Here is a 23,075-nt window from a genome sequence, read left to right as displayed (position 1 = left end):
CTGGGAGTTCTGGGAAAATCTGTGGGTTGAAATTAACCAAGTGCAAGACAGCAAGATTCCTATCGTCAAACATGCTTTTACTGCTTCATTACTTTATACACAACAACCTTTGGCCTCGGTGTGGAAAATACTGAGCTTGTGGAACTGGAGTCTGGCTCTTTATGTCTACAGTCATCACAGAAACACAGAATTGCTGTAATTTGGCTAAATGGCGTGTAGTGATGGACAGTCTAGGGGTTTAGAGCTGCCAAGGTGCTGTTTGAAGAGATAGTCTTCAGGTCTGTTGTGTTAGAGAGCCACTGATCAAAGAGGTCTGACTCCAAGCTGAAACCCTTGGAAGATGATGTCTGTGTTGTCTGAACATTGTTTTTTCCCTATACTTTTATAGAGACTCTTTTATGCAAAATACTGAACATAATTACTTAAAATGATTTGTCGGGAATCATTTTCTGTCAAGGACATGCTTTCATAAATCCTAAGACTATCACTACCTACAGATCTGTATGCTTAGAATTTTGGGCGAACCAGAATATTGTCTGCTTGTAACAGGTTCCTTGATATCAACAGATATGTGGTAGTTACATTAGGAAAGCATCAGTCATGTAGTTTTGGCTGCAAGACTTGACATTTTGATTTTACCAATGAGTGTTGAGTATTCAGAATGGGCTTCAGTCCCTCTGTCTAACAATATCACAGGTAGTTCCTAGATTGTGTGAAGAGTAATGAGAAAATGTGTGTTTAGGCTGTTTGAATGCTTTAGAAAGAGGTGCAATAGAAGGTGTGACATACAAATGTCATCATTTAGTTCTTGCTTAATTTTAATGTCTTTGCTATAACCCACTCCAGTGTTCTTGCCTGGAGAATCCCAGGGACGGGGGAGCCTGGTGGGCTGCCGTCTATGGGGTCGCACAGAGTCGGACGCGACTGAAGCGACTTAGCAGCAGCAGCAGCAGCAGCATGCAAAGTACTGTAACTTTCCAATATGGCGCCGGCTCCTCTCCCATCGTTTCTGTGCCATTTTGAGCAGTCTTCCTCTCTCTTTAGGCCTTCATATCAGCTTCTTCACTGATCTCCTGGTCTCCATTTTTCTCCCCTTCCAAACACTGTAGAATAGACCATTAATTTTATTAATTATGGCCCTAAGCAAAAGCCCAGCTCCCTCCATGACCTACAGATTAAACATTAATTCCATCCAGGGCTTCTTTAATATGGATGTATTATTATTTTATGGCCTCATTAACTTCACCTCCCTATTTACAATCCATCTCCCAAACTGAACTACTACTTTTCATTGAATGTGAGATTTAGTTTTCTACATCCAGAAATTCATTTGCTTTTCCCTTTAATAGAATGCCTTCTTCTACCCAAAGTACAGATGCAATTCCCCTTCTATATCACCCTTTCAAAGTATCTCCCATTCTGCATATTTATTGTTAGGATCACACCTACCTGACCTAATTGATTGATATTTACTCTTGCTGTTGTGAATATAATTCTTTTATTTTATTAGATTTTCTTGCTAGTTAATATAGGTATCCAACCATTTCTTCATCAGTTGCCAAGTCATGTTCCCACTCTTTTTAACCCCTTGGACTGTGGCACTCCAGTCTCCTCTCTCCTCCGCTATCTCTGAGAGTTTGTTCAAATTTGATAAAGTATCCACCTGCAATGCAGGAGACCCCAGTTCAATTCCTGGGTCAGGAAGATCTGCTAGAGAAAGGATAGGCTACCCATTCCAGTATTCTTGGGCTTCCCTAGTGGTTTGGCTGGTAAAGAATTCACCTGCAGTGCAGAAAACCTGGGTTTAATCCCTGGGTTGGGAAGATCCCCTGGAGCAGGGAAAGGCTACCCACTCCAGTATTCTGGCCTGGAGAATTCCATGGACTGTATAGTCCATGGGGTCGCAGACTTGGACACAACTGAGTGACTTCCACATATCCATTGAGTTGGTGATGCCATCCAACCATCATATCTTCTGCCACCCACTTCTCCACTTGGCCCTCAATCTTTCCCAGAATCAGCATCATTTCCAGTGAGTCAGCTCTTCACATCAGGTGGCCAAAGTATCAGGGCTTCAGTTTCAGCAGCAATCCTTTAAATGACTATTCAGGGTTGATTTCCTTTAGGACTGACTGTACAAGAGACTCTCAAGAGTCTTCTGCAGAGAAGGAAGTGGCAACCAACTCCATGGATAGTATCCAATTGTATCTTTTTCCAATAATGATTATTTCATCTTTCCTACAGTTATACCACAATTTGTTATTTCTGCCTTGTTGCATTGGCTACAACTTTCAAAGCAGAAGTCAGCATTCTTGCTTAGTCTTGATATTAAGGAAACCACCTTTCCAAGGGTTTCACAGTCAAGTATGGCTTAGGTTGGTGGCCAGAAGTCAATACTTTTAGGTAGCATAGAGTATCACTCTAATTCCAGTTTATAAAGACATCTTTTTTTAAAGCCTGAAATTTATATTTTGCATTTTTAAGTTTTAAACATTGGTAAGCATACATTTCGGAAAAGGCAGAGGCACCCCACTCCAGCGCTCTTGCCTGGAAAATCCCATGAACAGAGGAGCCGGGTAGGCTGCAGTCCATGGGGTCGCTAAGAGTCGGGCACGACTGAGCGACTTCACTTTCACTTTTCACTTTCATGCATTGGAGAAGGAAATGGCAACCCACTCCAGTATTCTTGCCTGGAGAATCCCAGAGACAGAGGAGCCTAGTAGGCTGCTGTCTATGGGGTCGCACAGAGTCGGACACGACTGAAGCAACTTAGCAGTAGCAGCAGCAGCAAGCATACATTTAAACATGTACCTATAGATAAACTTGCCTATTGAACATATGAAAGTGCAGAGAATAATGCAACAAATTGCCATGCAGCCATCATCTGCTTCAGCAGTGATCAGGTTTTTTTTGTCCTGATTTCACTCACTTTCCTTTCCTCTTACTGTTTTGAAGTAAATCACAGGCATCTTATTATTCAGTGTAGAGATATTATAGCATGTATCTCTGAAAGATAAGGACTATTTTTAAATATAACCATAATGTATTTTATACATATACCAATTAAGGATAACCCTTTAGTAATATGTATTATCTAATCAATGATCAGAGTGCCTCTTTTATCAGGATCTAAATAAGTTTTACTCATTGTGATTGGTTTATATATCTCTTTTTAATGTCTATATTTTAGGTTTTTCTTTTCTCTCACCCTTGGATCTGTATCAAGTTCTAGTTGTCTTTGTCTTTTTATCTTCTTTAAAGGTTTTTTTTAAAGAAATCTAGTTATTTGCCCTGTAGAGCCTCCATAGTTTGGGTTTTTCCAATTCCATCCTGTGACTTTATTTTATATGTTCCCCCTGACCTATGTTCTTCCTGTAAATTAGTAGCTGTATCTGGATGCTTGATTAGGTTTGATTTGGGGGATAAAAATACTTTATAGGTACTTTTATAGAAATTGATTTTCAGTCTCATCAGTGTTGATTATCTCTTGAAATGACCATATGACTTTTATTTTTGATATGCCATGATTTTTTTTATTTGATGAATAAGATAATGAATTTGCCTCATAGTTTCTGTCTTTTAACCTTTCATCTACTTTCATTTACTTGGTGAATAAAATAACCTATGTCATTAAATGTCATATGGTAATTTCAGCAGCTCCCTGAATAACTGAATCCTTGATCACTTCCCTTTGTTTTGATGTGATTTGTTTGGTGCTCCAAACTTTTGGCCAATCTGGAAAATGACAGTTTAGCATTTTCTGCAATGGCATGACCTTCTTCCAGCCAAACTGATACTGGTGGGAAATGCAGAATACAGTAAAGAATGTGCCCCTTCTGCATTTAGCCTGGTGAGATCTATCAGTTCAGTTCCGTTCAATTGCTCAGTCGTGTCCAACTCTCTGCGACCCCATGAATCGCAGCACGCCAGGCCTCCCTGTCCATCACTAACTCCCGGAGTTCACTCAAACTCACGTCCATCAAGTCGGTGATGCCATCCAGCCATCTCATCCTCTGTCATCCTCTTTTCCTCCTGCCTCCAATCCCTGCCAGCATCAGAGTCTTTTCCAATGAGTCAGCTCTTCACATCAGGTGGCCAAAGTATTGGAGTTTCAGCTTTAGCATCATTCCTTCCAAAGAACACCTAGAGCTGATCTCCTTCAGAATGGACTGGTTGGATCTCCTTGCAGTCCAAGGGGCTCTCAAGAGTCTTCTCCAACATCACAGTTCAAAAGCATCAATTCTTCAGTGCTCAGCTTTCTTCACAGTCCAACTCTCACATCCATACATGACCACAGGAAAAACCATAGCCTTGACTATATGGGCCTTTGTTGACAAAGTAATGTCTCTGCTTTTGAATATGCTATCTAGGTTGGTCATCACTTTCCTTCAAAGGAGTACGCGTCTTTTAATTTCATGGCTGGAATCACCATCTGCAGTGATTTGGGAGCCCCCCAAAATAAAGTCTGACACTGTTTTCATTGTTTCCCCATCTATTTCCCATGAAGTGATGGGACCAGATGCCATGATCTTCGTTTTCTGAATGTTGAGTTTTAAGCCAACTTTTTCACTCTCTTCTTACTTTCATCAATAGGCTCTTTAGTTCTTTTTCACTTTCTGCCATAAGGGTGGTGTCATCTGCATATCTGAGGTTATTGATATTTCTCCCGGCAATCTTGATTCCAGCTTGTGTTTCTTCCAGTCCAGCGTTTCTCATGATGTACTCTGCATAGAAGTTAAATAAGCAGGGTGACAATATACAGCCTTGATGTACTCCTTTTCCTATTTGGAACCAGTCTGTTGTTCCATGTCCAGTTCTAACTATTGCTTCCTGACCTGCATGCAGATTGGTGAGATCTATAAATACATCAAATTAAGCCAGTCAAGTGTATTACTAGTATTTGCTTTGTAGGCTATATGGATTTTACTCCTTTAGGAAAATTATTGATAGGAAAAGAGTCAACGAATAGGAAAAGAGTCAACGAACAGCTTAAAAGTTTGTTGGCTTCTGGCTATGGAAATTGTATACTCAGATAAAACTGTCAGCAATTAATAGAAAATATACAGCAGACCTGTATGTCTGGAGTGGCTTCTTCGCTATGAAAAGATTATTGGCTTAAGGAAGAAAAGGTAGCTTTTGTGTGACTCCACCCAGCCAGCAATCCACTGTAGGAGACTCCTTTAGCAAAATGAAGACATCCCAAAAGGTGTTTATGCCATTAACTTGTTGCTCTAAGAAGCAGTTGACTAGAATGATCACCCTGTGATCATTGTGAGTGAAATGTGCTGTAAGAAAGAAAAAAAAAAAAAAAAAGCAACATCTATTGTTTGAAAAATAACCTTTCTTCACAAGTTTTATTTTTCTAAGGATAATGCTATCTAATGACACCCAAGCATTTGCTCAGCAACTGCTGGCAACTTAGAATCTGTTTTCTGTTTAGCTACAAATGAGCTCAGGGTTACAACAAAAGTTAGAATTTTGTTTTACCAGCAGAAACCCCCATGGGTCACTTTTCATTCTGCTGAAGAAGGAAGAAATAATACTAGAGTCTTCCCAGAGAGCTTGTAAGGGAGGGAAGAATCTAAAGGCAACCCTATGAACCAACTTCAGCCCCAAAATACATATAAGAAAATAGAAAATAAGTGTGTCCCGATTCACTTCTGTGACCTTGGGCATCCTGTACACTTTTGTGAATTGCTTGAACAATTTTATGAAAGGCTGCAAAACTATTCTTTTGAGATGATTTGTATCCACTTTTTCAATATAAGACATTAGATACTAAAGCTCAAGTCCATCACTTAACCAATTAACCTCTATCAGCCCTTGTCAGCTTATTCTTTGGACAGATGCTTACCTTCTGGGTAATCTACCAGCTTCTAAGTATTTCCAGCTTGGGACTTCCCTGGCAGTCCAGGGGTTACAACTTCACCTTCCAATGCAGGGGGTGTGGGTTCGATCCCAGCCTCAAGGCCAAAAAACCAAAACATAAAACAGAAGCGATATTGTAACAAATTCAATAAAGACTTTAAACAATGGCCTCCATAAAAAAAAAAAAGAATCTTAAAAAACATTACTTCCAGTTTGTTAGTGAGTGCTGAGGTCCATGAAGTGAGATGCTCTAATTCTACTTTAGAAACTTCTGGTTCCACTTATGGTCTCATGATGGTTCTTCCCTTAGGACGAGGGAAGTGTCTCTATAGCAGAGTTGAGGCCAAGGAGATCGGCTCTGGGAATACCCAGGTCAGGATGGGTTTCTTTGATCTTCTCTTATCACTTTTTTTCCCCCAAGTATCTATTTGCTATTCAGCAAAGGATTGAATTACTACTTGAAAAAAAAAAAAAAAAAGCCAACCCAGAGCTATGATGCTTCCGTGGTTCTGTCTGGCTCTGGATCTTCGTTTGGAGAACAAGTGGCTTCCGCACCCATCATTGGCATCTATAGGAACTGCATTAGGTGGCGTGGCTTTTCCTGCTCATCTTCTGAGCCAGAGCATCATTTTCAGGAACAACATAAGCACTTTTTCCTAGTAGAAGTTCAAAGTGCTCTGGTACATAATTGCTGAGGTGCTATATTCTAAGCAAAAATAGTAATTTCAGATTTATTTTAAAAAACTGGGAGATCGAAGAACAAGGAAGCATGCAGATTTCTAAATACATAGCCACGGAGAATATTACAGGTAAGGATTGAAAAAAAAAAAAAAAACTCTGCAACTTTGCAGTGATTGGCATGTTCATGTCAGAATATAAAACTTGTTAGTATTTGTGTATGTTATTGAGGAAACTGCATGGAGTGATTTAATTTCATCTTCTGCAAGTAAATTGTTAAGAATTGTCCTTAAAACTCCTAGTCAGGGCTCATTCCCTCAGGGAAGACAGGATCTAATGATCCTTCCTTGGGGTAAACACTATACGCTCATACTAATTCCTGCTAATTGTCAAAGAAGAATAGGCTGGTTTCTTATCAGCAGTTTGCTTTTGTGTAATAGCTATGGTTTGTTGGAACTATCTACTTCACTGATAAGGAAAACACCACTTAAAACAAGCAAGAAAGGAAACCATCCTTTCCAGCAGTATTTTCTTTTTAGGCTGTCTTTGAGCAGAAAAGGCCTGGTATTCTACAGGAAATACACTGTGTGATTCTATGGGAAAATATTTAGTAATGAGCAGCCAACATTTAATTACTCCTCAAAATTTTATTCTGCATGTTTACTAAAGTATGCAATAGTATGTGATTTCCAAAATGTTTAGTTACTGATAATATGGCCCATATTCTATGGACATGTTGCTATTAATATTTTTAACTATTTTAGAGTTTTAAACTGTTCAGATAACACGTAAGATTATAAATACATTGAATTTATGTAACTTGGAAGCTCAGTCGGAAATGTTAGAGAATTACACCTGAAACTTACAATATATTATAAATCATATTCTTCAATAAAAAAATTTTTAAGAACTATTATAGAATTATGTGGATCTGGAAAGTTGAAAATAATTACATATTTGAGATAGTTTCTTTTTCTTCTAGCTCAATTGTTCTTCAGTTTTATTTTATAAGCAAATTGAATAGGTATAAATTATTGACAGTGATTTTGAAAAAGAATAATTTATTAATATTTACTTCATGTTTTGTAATCACTCAATGGTTACCCCTCCAAATCAAACCATCTCTTCACATTTTGTAAAAGAATAATTTACCAAGAAACAACATTCGAGGCTGATTATATGTAATTACAGAGTCCAGACAGAAATGTTTTTGCTTCTCTTTGTTCCATATTTATGCCATTAGTAATGGAAACATGTCATCTCTTTGTGTGTAATTTTGCAGCTGGCAAAGCATTTTATCAAACTTTGCAGCAATTCTATGATATCTCATTTTTGTAGCTGAATACTCTGAGACAGGTAGCTGGGACCAGAGTCCTGCAGATAGTATTTGGCAAAATTGTGCCTTGCACCTGATTCTTCTCAGCTAACTCCAGGGTCCTTTCACTACCTTTTATCTATAAAGATCTCCTTTTAGGGAGAATTGTTTACAGCCTTACAAATGTCCACTGCAGTGACTTTAGCTGTTGTTATGTCTAGGTGGTCATTAAAGAATTGTGGATAGATGGAAAGAAGAAAGGGAGAGAGGGAGGCAGCCAGGCTAGAAAGGAAGGATCCTATTGCATGGTGCAGGATTTGGGGAGTCTTTAAAATGGGAATTTTAGTCTGCACATCGTTGGTTAAGTCGGAGAACTGTCCAGACCTCCTCAAAATGGTCACTAGTCAGTAGTCCTGAGAGTCGCTTGTCTATCCTGACAGACACTTGAAAGCAACTACTGTGCTTACACGTTCGTCCTTATAATTTTGAAATCGGTAACATCCCAGAGAAAGTATGTTTGGGATAAAATGTCCATATAAACGCCAGACGTAAAGGTAATGAAGTCATAGTTACATATTCCTAATTGCTGTTCAGTTAGCACTTACTTTCGTTGTTGTTGTTGAGTCGCTGTCGTTTCTGACTCTACCCGCAGATTTTGACAAACTAGTTACAAAGCAGGAGGAGGCAGAGTTTATTAAGGACTGAGTAAGTGAGATCTCTGTCGCCTACTTTTAAAAGCAGCTATGAAGGTCATCTTTTCGATATCAAAAGCATATTCTCTTGGCAGAACTGTAATCTTTACCTCTTATAAATTCCTGCCAGCTGCCTTAAAAAGAATGCTGTTTCTACAGTTTGGGCTGAAGAATCTGCTTTGTCTGTTTCATTAATTTCTGGCAGAATTACCAAACGGAAACTGACTGAGCAATATAGCATGTATAGGCCAAAGACAAAGGATATTGCTGCAGAATTTATAGATCTGCTTAGGGCTGACTGTGCACAGCGTTCAACTAAGGAGAATATAAGGAAGCCTGGCAAAAATCTGAAAGGTGCATTTATCACCATTTCCAGCCCCGGTTCTTCCGACAATTATAACTTATTCCTGTGTTTGGCTGTTGGTTCAGAACAGTTGTACCCAAGTCAGTCCACACTTTGCTTCTCCTGGGAGTTAATTTCTGCTTTGTAATTCCATGATCATTTTTATTCTTTCTGCTGCTAAAGGATGCAAGCACTATGTAGGATAGTCCCTGACCACATAAGAGAGCTGCTACTTCATTTTCTCCAAGAGTTATTTTATTATCAACTATTCCTATTCCTAGTGATCCTATTTCATGATCTAAGGACTTTTCAAATGATTGTGTCATAACTGAGGGTGTCATGCAAAGGATAATGCATGTCAGGGAGAATACTTTTAAAGGATTGGGGAGGGGAAATGGATTATTTCAAGTTTTAACCCCAGGTTTCTTAATGCTACTTAGTTGATAATGCAAGATCAGAACGTCCAAGGAATAGGTATGATGTATGTGTCTCTTCTATCTATCACAGCTAATTTTCTTTGTTAGTTTGCAATGAATATAGAGTATCTGCTTTGGCAGGGAAGGGAATGTTGATTTTGATGTTTTTAGTGAAAGCCTCAGCATTTGTTCTGGAAGAGCCTTCTGCAGGGTTTGCCGCCCAGCTTGAATAAGGGGGAATTCATAGCAGACTGGCAGGAGGGATTCAGGGACTGCTGCTGGGGTCTGTTGGAGGCTAAGGGCTCCTTTGCAGGAATAGGGTGACAGAACTCTGTGGGCGGTCCCTTCAGCAGAAATACTCTGCCCAATTTGTCATTCCATAGACCCCTGTCAGCAGTGAAAGTTCTTAAGCACAAAACCTTTAACATTGAAGACAACACCCACCTAATGTTTTTAAAGGCAGTTGCCATGGATGAAAATATTCATAGCACCTAAGTAGATAGTTTTTCACATGAAGATATATGTCAAAATTCATGCTAAGTGGTATATAAAAATTGCCTACTCAATGATTTTATAGGCCAAATGATGCAAATTATGTTCCCTTCTTCCTGGAAAAAAAAGAAATGGTAAAAGGTTACCTGATAAGAGAGGGTAAGGAAATCACTCCGTGATTCTTTGGTTACGTTTATAGACCTGAGCTGGACATTTAGAAAAGCATTCTGAAAAGAACTTCTTGTTGGAAGAATTTAAAAATGAACCCAATTTTTAATTACCATAGTAATTATTCAAGAAAAGCATGCCTCTTTGAAAATCTTCAGATTTCTATTAAGCTTTACATCTGATTGATAGATACCAAACTTGAGATTCTTCCCTATCTGCTCCATTTTGCCACCTGCTATTATTCATCAGATGCCAGTTTAGCACCAGTTCCTTTAACTTGTTGTTGTTAAGTCGCTGAGTTATGTCTGATTCTCTGTGATCCCATGGACTGCAGCACGCCAGGCTTCCCTATCCTTGTCTATCTCCCGCTCAAACTTGTGTCCAAAGAATCGGTGATCCTTTACCTAGATTATTGATAATCTCTGTAAAAATCTTCTAAGAGTCCCCTGTTTTCTAAATGGGAAAAATGACCATCTGGGTGGTTCAGTAACTTACTCTTGAACACAAAGCTAGTATTTGAACCAGATAGTATTTGAACCAGATCTGTCTCCAAAGTGCAAATCATTTTGACTGTCCTTTGCTCTTCCTCCTAAAAGCCATTGGTGAGAACCATGAAATGGTCCCAAACATGCCTTAGACAGAAGAATAAGAGACCAGAAAGGAATTGAATCATGCAGAAAGTAAATAATCAGATGCTAAGTATTTTGATCAGGTAGAGTAACAATCAAGCAGAATTAGAGGAGCAATTAAGTTAAATGTCAAAGCACAATGTGCGCTGATGAAGCAAATGAAAAAGAAAGGCAGGAGAAAATGGAAAACTACATGAAAGGTCAAATATAAGTAAACAAGGGATCTGAATTCCAGTTGCAAATACTAAAATAGAAATTAATAAGGAGGACAAAGGGTTAAAAATCACTAAGACTGTGTCAGATAATATTTCATTTGAAATGAAATAATGTTATCAATTAGTTGCCATTTAAAATTGATACCTAAATTCAGTTGTGCTGATATGAATTTATATCATTAGTTTTGAGCCTGCTTGGAAAATTTTTCTTTTTTTTTAACGTCTTATTTTGTATTAAGGTATGGCCAATTAACAGTGTTGTGATAGTTTCAGGTGAACAGTGGAGGGATTCAGCCATACATGGAAAATGTATTTTTCTTAGTAGATCTGTTTTCCACTTCTTTAGAAGATAGAGTGTTGGTTATAAGAAATGTTTGTTTCCTGTTTAATTGTAATTAAATTAACTATAATTACCCTTTTATAATTTTATTCTATTTATTTACACATAGAAAGTACTTAATGTCTTTAAGTCTTAATGTTGTTGTTTATTAAGCCAGAAAGTCTCGTGGAGTACATCTTATCTTATATGAGCTCTTCCTTTTAAGAGCATTTAAAGGCTGCTCAGAAGAGGGAAAGATGGGTGTAAAACTTTCCCTTGTTTATCTTTTATCCAGCCACATCTACATCTACAGCTGGGACAAGCCATCTTGTCAAGTGTGCAGAGAAGGAGAAAACTTTCTGTGTGAATGGAGGCGAGTGCTTCATGGTGAAAGACCTTTCAAATCCCTCAAGATACTTGTGCAAGTAAGAAAAGAAACCCTCTGTGTGACTTCTGTCCATGACCGCTTCTTTCAGACGATTCTGTGTCTCATGATGTATTGCTGCTGCCTTTTCCAGTTTTGTTGCATTGTTTGAGTAATGCTGTTTTATTTGTAGAGTGTTGTGAAAAGGTCACACCATTTATCTACTCTGTTATTTCCAGAATGGTTTTTTGCTTTTTTCCATGTGGGTGTTTGGTTGTTTGTTTGTTTGTTTGTTTGCCTTCATATTTATAAAGTTGCTTTCCTTGTGGTTTTCCTCCTTGTTACTTAAGAGAGATGTGCAAATATCATAGACGCCTAGAACTTTGGATACTTGCATCTCCATCCAATGTATGATTGAAGCTGTAAGATAATGTTCCTTTTTACTCTGGTGTCACCTGTGAAGCAAATAGGACAACTAAAAGAAGCAGAAAGGCAGGCAATTATTTGCTGACTGATCTGTTAAACTTGGCATTAGCTTTATAGCTCCTTTTTAAAAATGGAGTTTAAGTTGATCTCACTAATGAAAAACCAGCAATGTGTTATTAGTTTGGAAATGCACTTAGTGTGTGTAGCATCATTGCGTGTAGAAGGCAGAGTGTTTTTTCATGCACTGTAGTTATTTATAGATATATTTAAAATGGTGCTCTCTCCAATAACCTGAAGGAGTTGATGAACCGTTGTGAAGTATCACAGTTATTCTCTCAACAGACAAAATTAAACAAAGACGTTGTCAGGACATTAAATATTAAAACCCTGCAGTTAAAATTAGTAGATCTTATTAAAAGCACGTTTATTGTGCAATGCATTTTTAGTTTATGCTTGATATATAAGGTCTGTGTGGTCCATGAACTCAAATAATTTGTCACGTTAAAAGATATTTAATGTCTCATTGAAATGATTAAAAGTACATGTTTATTTTGTAGTTAACTAGAAGCTGTATCTTTCATAAATATAGAGAATAATTATAAGCCAAGATAAAATTAATAGGTAAGAGACTTTTCAAAACTTTGAAGCAAGATAAAAACTGAAAGCATATATATAAAAATAATTTATTTCAGGTGTGAATGATTTTATGACTGTCAGATGTTTAATTTTTTATTTTATCTTGTGACTTAGCCAGTTAGCAATGTTGTGATAGTTTCAGGTAGGCAGCCAAAGAACTCAGTCATACAGGTACATGTATCCATTTTCCCCCAAACTCCCCTCCCATCGAGGCTGCGGCATAACACCGAACAGTTTCCTATGCCAACATGTTTATTGTTTGAAAATTAAAGATTCACTTTTTTTGGTCACCAGCATATCAAATCTATGTACCTATGCTGCTGCTGCTGCTACTAAGTCGCTTTAGTCGTGTCCGACTCTGTGCAACCCCATAGACGGCAGCCCACCAGGCTCCTCTGTCCCTGGGATTCTCCAGGCAAGGACACTGGAGTGGGTTGCCATTTCCTTCTCCAGTGCATGAAAGTGAAAAGTCAAAGTGAAGTCGATCAGTCGTGTCCGACTCTTAGCGACCCCATGGACTGCAGCCCACCAGGCTCCTCCATCCGTGGGATTTTCCAGACAAGAGTGCTGGAGTGGGGTGCCATCACCTTCTCCACTATGCACCTATAGCGGAGAATTAAAATGGGTCAGTTTTAGCATTTGATTCTGCCAGTTTGCTGTGAATATATCCCAAACATTTCTACCTCCCTGAATTTTTCATTGTGAGTGGAAATGAATAAATTCTGTAATTTCCTATAAGATTTTCTCTGATCAAAATAGAAAATATCAGAAGCTAAGAATTATAATCTGTAAAATAAAGTACATTTACTATATGGGTACATCCTGGTAGTCTGCCCTAGTCCTAGACATACAATCTAGTTATGTTTCAGTAAGTCTCCTTGGAAGAAAACCTTTAAATTACAGTTCCTTAGATGCTTCTCCTTTTTGAACAATCGTACCCAGATTATTTAAATCTGTGCCTCCTGTTTGGGGGTTTTGTTTTGTTTGTTTACTTCTTTAAAAAAGCATCTTAGACCACTCGATTTTAGTTATGATAATGAAACATGATCTTTTTCATCCTAGCCTTTGCAAAAAGATTTGCAAGCTGAGTGAGTGCATATGATAGTTTCTGAATATCTCTTAGGAACCAGTGCAATTATTCCCCACATGTTAATTTCAGCTCTTCTGTGGCCCTCCCACGACCTATGGAAAACATGCTATCACCTAAGTGCTCTTCATTGGTTCCATTTTGGTATTGTTCCAACAGCTGTGATTTTTTTTTTTCACCCATACAGCTTTTCATTAAACATTAAGCCCAATCTAGAAAGAAATACTTGTTTTATATTTTTCTAATCTTAATGTGAAATGTTTGGTATTCCTCTAATAGTTATTAAAGCAGCAAACCACAAATAAACATTGTGTCCTCCAACTGAATCCTGTACCAATTCTCAGAAAATTTGCACTATGATTTTATCATATCTTTTTTTTTTTTGGTAATTATAATCTTTGAGAAAAGTGTTAAAGATTATCATTAGCTCTTGTTGAAAAGAAAACCTGTGACATCTATGATTTTGATAAGTTTTATCCCCCTTTTGCACTGCCTTTATTGATACATGAAAGCAAGCCAGAACACTGAAGAGTTGAGTACAGTCAATATCCAAAATGTTTCATGCCTTTTTTGTTAAATGAGTATATTTTTAGTCCCTGTGTTGTAAACATGTATAACATTAAAAATAATCACTAGTCAGAAATGAGACAAAGGCACATCATATACTGAGTCTTACAATAATATGTTGTTCATTGGATGACTTGAATAGAAACAGAAGACGTGAAAGTGTTGCATTGGTTCATCATCGCCCTGTGTATGAAGCCAGTTCATAGTTTCCATATGGTCCATCTGTCTAGAGCAAAACATTTCTGAAGCATGAGCCACATGGTTCAAAGTCAGCTTTATCCCTGACTTAAGACATGACTCAGAAACACCACAAGCGTGTAAGTTTCCAAGTGGTCTCTCTGGTCACCTAATCCACTGTTGTCTTCTTGGGAGCTGAAGTGGAAGACTTTACAGCAAATCTCTTTTGTCTCTCCGTTTAGAACAAGGTGTTCCAAATGGATTAACCATATAACAGTTAAACACTTCTCTGAGGAGAGGTTTGCTGTTACTTGGACTTCTCTCCTGGGAACAGTGTGGGAATTTCCGCGGTGTTTCTCATCTTTTATATTTCTCTTCTCTCTATAATAATTTAAAATTTATCCTGAGGGGGAGAGAAAAAAAACAGTTTCTATTCAGGACTGCATAAAGACTAGAAAAGAATCATTCCATCTTTTACCCTCTGGTGCCCCATGTAGTCACATGGTTCAAAGAAACAAAACACTTTGAACTTGACATTGTCCAGATTATCCACTTGGTTTTCTCCCCTGTTCTTGTATATCTGCTCTTCTGAGTAGTTATACTTAAGAGAACTCTTTTGGAACATATTGATGTGATTTTTTTTTTTAATCTAAAAATGACTTTACACCTGACCATATTTATAAACCCACGGTGCTGTCCTGTGGACAGATGTGGCATCCCCATGTGGGGATTAGAGTTTTAACCACCAATTTTGGTGACTAGTCTTGAGCTCTTTCACTGCAACTCTCTGGACAATTTATTTATAACATAGAATTAATATGTTCTCCAAATTTCTTCCCAGGAGTCAGTGAAATTAAATGAACTCATTTCTGTGAAAGCACTTCTAACTCTGGGGAAGTGAGTTTTTCCTTACAATAAAAAATAAATGGTAGAATTACATTCTCTCTGTAGACATTGGAAAAATATATACACCTGTCTTAACAGACTGTGTTATCATGTTTAATTCCCAATTCTTCATTTTATTTAACACTAGCCATTTTTATTTGATTTGTTGGGGCCACCAGCTAGCTTTATAACTTTGCATTTGATGTTCATTCAATCATGTAGTATCTCTGATCGTTAATTTCCTTTTATTTAAAAACAGAAACAGGAAACAAACAAAGCATAAGAAAGTGGGAGGTGCCTTTAAACATGAGCTTATCATTTTGTCTAATTAACTTTTATGAAACCATGTAGTATATATAAGGGCCTATATTGTATTACACATGATTATAGAGATAGTTATAAAAAATATTTAACCATAGGAGATAAAGTCACAACAAATGTGCTAAAATAAATTAAACTCAGTAGATGAAATATTAATTAAAATTTGTTTATAAAACAGCTATATCTATCCCAGGCATTTTTGTAAACACAATGAAAATATACAGCATGGTCTCTGGTCCCTGGGAACTTAGTCTATTTATGGAAATAGAGTAACTAAAATAGTACATCAATTAGAGTGTCTTTATCCCAGGTGGTAGAGCACTGATTATTATGATAATAAGAATTTAAAGAAGGAAAAGAAAAGACTGGAATTTGTTGAAGACTTTATAAGCATAGTCATCATTTATGGAGTTTTTTCCACATACTATTAAATACACCATATAACATACCATCTAATCTTCTCATTAGACACAGTGACATGCATACCTAGACCAGCAACTCCATTCTGGGAAGTAAAACAAAACAAACAAAAAAAGTCAAGTTAGACAGGAGAAGCAGCTTCTGAGCTCTGAAAACCAGGGAGAGGACTTTGGACATTGTGACAAATAATCAAGAGTCATAGTACCTTCTGGAACAGTTTGGGTACACCATAAACCTAGAAGATGTTTAGGGAAGAGAGACTTCCGTACAGATTAGAGACACCTGGGCACTAGATAAGATGGGGAGAAAAAGTCAAGACATTAGCTAAGGTTAAGGTTTTATAAAATCCTTGCTTAGTAATTGATGCAAGTAAAAATGATGATGAAATAATATATTTATAGCACATCAGCAGCTGGTGGTTCAGATTCAAGTTGTGTCCTGTGGCTTCATCATCATGGCTGTAGAAGGAGACATTTGGAATAGAGCAAAGGAATATATTTTGGGTTAGTCCTCGAGTGCCTAGGAACAGCCAGCTCTGGGAGACCTCATCCTTCAGACCAAGTGAGACACGTACCTGCTATCACATTGAGCAGGGAGACCAACCTTTGTGAGTGGGTGGGACTCATGGCAAAGATCTTAGAGAGTCAGCTCTTCAGATGACCTACCTACAGTGATGGTCATCGTAGTCATTTCTTAGAGTAACATGTAGAAAATGTTACTGAAGGAGTACTCATTTCTTCAGTGTCCCTCCCTGTATCTACAATCCTGCTGTGTACTTCCTAGGTACTTATTAACTCATTTTGACTTTCAAGAAGACAGATGGAAGGAAATATTTTGGTTCTTATAGAAATCAATTTAGTGGCAGTTTGGCCTAAAAGCAGTTGCATTGTGTTCTTAACAGCTTGGTTCTTTTTTTCTCCTGAAATCAGTTAGGCAGCCACATATATTTATTGATCTTCTTCCATGAGGCAAATTCTGTGCTTGTGCTCGTTATGAAGTAGTAAACAAAATTGGCTGGTCTCAGCCCTCATGGAGTCCATAGGCCTGTGAGGAGCAGACAGATTTCAAATCATTAATTAAATTGTAAATGATAGGTGTGCTGAGTGCTTTGACAAGTATTTAGGGAACTAAGGAATGTATCATGGAGGACACCAACCAGCCAGAAGCAGAGCCTCCATGGGGGAAAAAATGTTTATGCAGCCCTCGCCTTGAGAAGTATATAGTCTATTTAAAATAAAATGATCTCTCAGCAAAATTCAAATATACGATACCATATTATGAACTAATTTCACATTAGATCCCAGGGGGTTTTTTTATCTTATAACTGAAGAAGTTATAAGTTATCTTATAACTGAAATTATTTATCTTATAACCAAAAAATTTTTAAATAGTCACCATATGAGGTGACTGATGAGTTAATTAGCTCTTTGTGGTAATCATTTAATAACGTATAATAAATCATCAGTTTGCACAGCTTAACTGTAGACAGTATTGTCAATAATACCTCCATAAGTCTGGGGGAAAATCAAAAATTAAAATAAAATAAAATGCACCATTTTGAAATATTTCTATTGAAAGATTTAAGTCAAAAGTGAGTATTTAGAGGTTTCATCATCAAATGAGGCTGGAGTGGATGGAAGGTTCAGAATCGCTATGCTGTGTATAGGGGCATCCTCCAGAGACAAAACCAAACCACAAATTAGCCGAGTCCATAAGTCATCATGTCACAGGGACAGAGAGATGTATGGGCTATAGACTGAGCCCATATCCGATGAAATTGTTTGACCCCAAAGTAAAGGATACATCATTTAGGGTAAACAATGGCAAGGATTTTCATCTACAGATGAGCATTTCAGAACAAGCTGTACAAACAGAACGCTGGGAAGGGCACCAGGGTTCAAACAAGGAGAGGTTAATTCATAAACACTGACACCTCATTAGTGGGATTGTATGTCTTAGACATTGAAAATCAACAGTGCAGATCCAGGATGACTTCGTTTTTTTTTCGCCCCTCAGTATTTATCCATGAGTCCACTGTGGCCACTCTGTGTGTACCGTTATCTCAAATATTGGGAACTAGTCCCCAGATCATAATAAAAACGCAATGGGATGATCCGTACTAGCTGAACAGTGATGGGGAGGTCTAAGGTTGGATCTGTAGGAAATGTTATTGAAGGAACATGTTATATTTAATACTTTCTTTAATGATGTTGAAGAAGGCATTTCCATGAGGAAACAAATGTATTTTGCAGATGATACCATAAGGAACACTAAAACACAAATTAGAAAAGCATATATGAACCTTAAGAAATTTCACTTCACAGTAGATAACAGAATGCAGATCATCTTGGAAAAATGCAGACTAATAGTAACAGTCCATTTGGGAAAGAATAATGTACAACACAGAGACTCAGCCAGTGAGTGGGCGAGCTCTAGTCAGAATCCCAAGTGAAGGGGTGAAAAGAGTCAGCCCTTGCAATAGGATCCTGTAGAAAAACAAGCTAGCGCTGTAGTGTGTGCACTGCCAAGTCTGGTTTACAGAGTAAGGGCCGAAGTCCTTAAAAGCCCAAAGTTTAAACTCACCGATAACCCTTCACACGTGTATGTTGGCCTTTCCGTTACCTACTATTTGTAAACATGGACATCAAAGAAATTGCTTCAGATGTTGTACTATGTGAAGGAAATACCCCAACTAATATTGAGGTAGAGTGAAAAGACAGTAGGGCTGCTTCCTTTTTGAATGATTGTCTAAAATACCTCCTTGTGGAGTGATGCGTAAATAGAGGGGAAATAGCATATGTAAACCTGTTTCCCTTCTCCTGTTGGATCAAGGGAGAACCTAATGAAAATTAATGAAACCAAGAAGTAAAGACAGGAAAAGCAGGGATGTAAGGATGGTTTATAAATTGACCATAAATTTCAAAAACCACTAAGCCATTTATAATGGCTTATAAAATTAGCAAATCCTAAATAACTGAAAGTTTCTTGGGGTTCTGGAAATATCTTTAATGATATTTAGTATCTCCACCAAAAATAAGGGGGGGGGAATAATTTATTCAATTAGAATGTAAAAAATACACCAAACACTAAACTGATTCACAAAATAACATGAGTTGATAATCGATTACACAGTAAGCATATCAGGATAATATATGCTGATATTGATATATGATAATATATGCTGAATTATATAATAATAACTACATATTAAGGTTATTATTAAGAACCATTTTTATTTTACTATGCAGAAGTCTTGGTTACTAGACTATAACTGCTTCATTGAATCCTGGGTTAATTTCAGTAATGGGATTTAAATTTGAGGTAACAGACTTACTGTTAAAGAGTTATATGGAGTCTTTTCCAAATTCCAGACTCAATGTTAAAGGTTTCTGTATAGGGGAAGGAGCCTGTGAGGAAGGAACCATAAAAAAAAAAATTATCTAGAAGTCTACAGAGGAGAGAGTTGGTCATAAACTATAGAGATGAAAGCCAAAAGTTTGACATTAACCTGTACTTGGCCAATCAGTTGGCTATCTGGGTCTCTTTGATACAGTTCTTTACTGAACACTATGTTTTAACCTTCAATCAGGTTCAATTTAACCAGTATTTTATGAGAGGCCTTCAAGAGCCAGGCACTGGACTAAAACATTAGAGCTATGAAATGATCGGAATTTGTTCACCGTCTTCACAAAGAGATAATCACAAGACCAACAGGTCAGGGCAGTGGAAGAGAGGCAGGCACCATGCAGTGAGAGCCAAATAAGGAATCCCTCAACCAGGTCTGGACATGGGTTGGTGAGGAGGTGACACTCAGGAAGGAGTTAATGTTGTATTTGAAGAGAGTGCTTCGTTCAGAAGAAACTATGAATTTTCATCCCCTGAAGAACAAATATAGAACAAAGATTGCTTACCTTTGTTTATCTTCATTTATCTTTGTATAAGAGCAAATACTAACATTTTTAAAAATATCTCTATCTTCTAATCTGATCGGTAAAATAAATGGTATATATATAGTTTTGAAGCTACAGTAACGGCTCAATTATTATTCAGACAGATTCTTCTAAGACATAGAATTCTTGGAAGGTGCTCAGACTCAGGCCAGAGCATATTGTTTACAATGAAATTAAAGCTACTGTACTCCTATCTCCGAAGAAAGTGACAGATTGGCTGCTTAAAGGACAGTGCTAACAGAAAAGTATGCCAGCAGCCAGACAGTCACCCTGTTCTTGTAGGAGTCATACTGTAGAGTTTAATCAGAGCCTATAGATCAGATGGGCTTTCCTGATAGCTCAGATGGTAACGAGTCTGCCCACAGTATGGGAGACCTGGGTTTGATCCCTGGGTCAGCAAGATCCCGTAGAGAAAGAAATGGCAACCCACTCCAGTATTCTTGCCTGGAGAATCCCATGGACAGAGGAGACCGGTGGATTACAGTCCATGCGTTCACAAAGAGTCAGACACGACTGAGCAACTCAGACCTCATAGATCAAGTGCATTTCCATTTGCATATGCTTTCTCTGCCCAATCAATGCAGTCTGCAGTTTGCTTATGCAGTTGTTTCCATTCCTCCCGTCTGATTGGGCAACAACTCCAGATGTCCACAAAAGTTACATAATGATTATAGCTCTGAACCCTTGACTGGCCTGGGAATAGGTATTTGACATTTGTTTTGCCTCCATGATTGTCTTAAAATATCAGTTCTATCAGAAGAATGGTTTTAAAGTTCTTGAGTCCTCCCTGACTGGTAATACATTCAGAAGAGATGATGCCAGGTTTTTGCACAGTGATTCCATGTAGGAGAGTGACTCCCAGAACCTTTGTGGTAAAAGAAACCTTTGATAATCACTTAGATAAATCTTATCATTTTATCACTGAAGACAACTGTGGCCCAGTGAAGCCAAATGGACTTCTCACATCCAAACAGCAAGATTCTGCAATGCCAGGATAGAGGGCCTTAATCTCCATCTTTGGAAGTCAGGATCCCTGACATCCTAAATTTAATGTACCTACAGATCTCTTAGGGATCTTGTTAAAATGCAGATTCTTATTCCATAGTTCTCGACTGGGGCCTGAGACTCTATGTGTCTACTAACAAGATTCCAGCAGATGCTGATTCTGTTGGTCCTTGGACCCCACTTTGAATAATAATAAGGATTTACGCTAAGAAAATGCCTCCAAGTGAAGATAAACATTAGTGAAAGGGTAGCTCTGGTTCAGACATAGCAGGTAATTCCAAAAAGGATTGGTATACCTTATGCAGATCTCCTGTTACTGCACCAAATATTCTGTATCATTTTATGATAGAGATAAACCACCATCTTATAATACTAGCTTCCTAGGAAACATCATTTTAGAATCTTGTACTAATTAGAAAATTGATTGGGTAGGATTTTTGATCCCTTTCATCTAGTTGTCCCATGCCTTCTTATTTCAAAAATGTCATCTAAGATGCATAATTGGCAATTTTCTGATAAATGTTTTTCTTATCTTAAGGGATTCATGATTCTTGAGCTCTTTGTGAATTTTATGATTCTTAAATAAGTGCATTTCTTACCTCTAATAGTTCTCTCACACACACAGAAACACGCACGTGCACGCACACACACACACACACACGCCATAGTCACACATACTATGTTCTTTGTATGAAGCAAATGGGTTATTAGGTGATCAAATTAAGAATTTAAAATTTTATGAAGAGTACAAATGGGTAAGATGAAATGGTCATTATAGAATATATTCTTAGTTCTGGAATTACCTACTTAATTATAGTATATGTCTACATGGATTTATAGTCCTGGTTCAGAAAAAATATAAAAATAAAATCTCATATACTTCACAAATTTTTACATCAAATAAGGTACATGGAAAACAAGGTTCCATGTGTTTTTCTTAAATTACATGGAAAGACATTCTTAATTGAAGCAGGTAGAATGACATATCCATAAGAAATGACCCAACCTCACAGGTTATAGTTCTTATTTTTGTATTTCTCTAGGTAGTTCTTCCTCTACTCATTGCAGCAAAAGTATTCTATACAAAAATAACCAGTTCATTTATAAAAACTTGTTTTGAAGAATTAAAAACAAACTATGTAAATAAGATGTTTGTTGTTAAGCTTATTGATATTATTATTAATGACCATAATTATACTTTATTGACACAAGTACTCATAGGGCTGAAAATATGGAACTGTTAGTATTTATTCTTACAAGCCATTCTTCGTGAAGTTAGTGAAGCAGATATACCAAATCACTTGAGAATGTTTTTTTGACATTGAATTTGGCTTTAAGGGGGATGAAAAAAAAATCAACCTGATATTAGCAAAAATGAATAGTTTTATTCACATCTCTTTGATGCCAAAAAGGTGGTGTTTATTTTTATTTATTCTGGGAAAGAAATCATGCATGACGTTTATGGTCTAGATGAACTATTGATAATAATCATGGCTATCAGTGTGGGGCACCTGTAAGAAGTATATTTGTGTCCTGGAACTTTTTGATGACCCTGTTTCTTTGAGTATGATATTTGGGGTAAAATGAATCCATTCTGAAATACTTTAGTTACTGGAGTTATAGCAACAAAAAGAGCAGTTTTAAAGGACTTCCATCTCTAGGTACAGCCCCATCCCAAGACCTTGAGAACAATATTCTACCAAGATTCTGGAATTTTGATAGGCAAATGTGAGTGAGTAAAATGTAAATTTTATACAGTTTCAAAGCAGTTTACCTTAAATGCAAAATGATTTTCATGAAGTACTTCAGTAGAAGAATAACTGCTTAAATTTTTTTAAATTTTATTTGGGATAATTGCATGAAGTGAAATTAAACTAAAACTCTGCCTCTTTATAGATTTTTTACACCATTAAAAATAAGACCTACTTTGTATTATCTTTTAAAAAAAGGAGGATGTCATTTTTCTTGTCAGTAATCATTAGAGTGTGAAAGTGCTTTATTCCTATTGTAATTTGATGATTTCAAAGATACCAGTGACAGAGGAGCCTGGCAGGCTACAGTCCATGGGGTCTCAGAGGCAGGCATGACTTAACAACCAAACA

The 23,075-nt window shown here is 37.3% G+C and overlaps 1 protein-coding gene across 8 annotated transcripts in view; it reads left to right on the top strand.

Moving 5' to 3' along the window:
* The window catches only part of NRG1 (neuregulin 1), a 236,478-nt gene that overhangs the window by 187,685 nt on the left and 25,718 nt on the right, over positions 1-23,075 (top strand). For all 8 annotated transcript variants that reach the window (XM_018042028.1, XM_018042030.1, XM_018042027.1 and 5 more), the window contains one exon: positions 11,431-11,560. In XM_018042028.1, the coding sequence (XP_017897517.1) occupies positions 11,431-11,560 (130 nt within the window). The remainder of the gene's footprint in view (positions 1-11,430; positions 11,561-23,075) is intronic.

This window comes from Capra hircus, chromosome 27, assembly GCF_001704415.2.
Source record: "Capra hircus breed San Clemente chromosome 27, ASM170441v1, whole genome shotgun sequence".
Taxonomy (NCBI): Eukaryota; Metazoa; Chordata; class Mammalia; order Artiodactyla; family Bovidae; genus Capra; species Capra hircus.
Note: the sequence above shows the minus strand (reverse complement) of the source record. Positions and strands in the feature narration are given on the sequence as shown.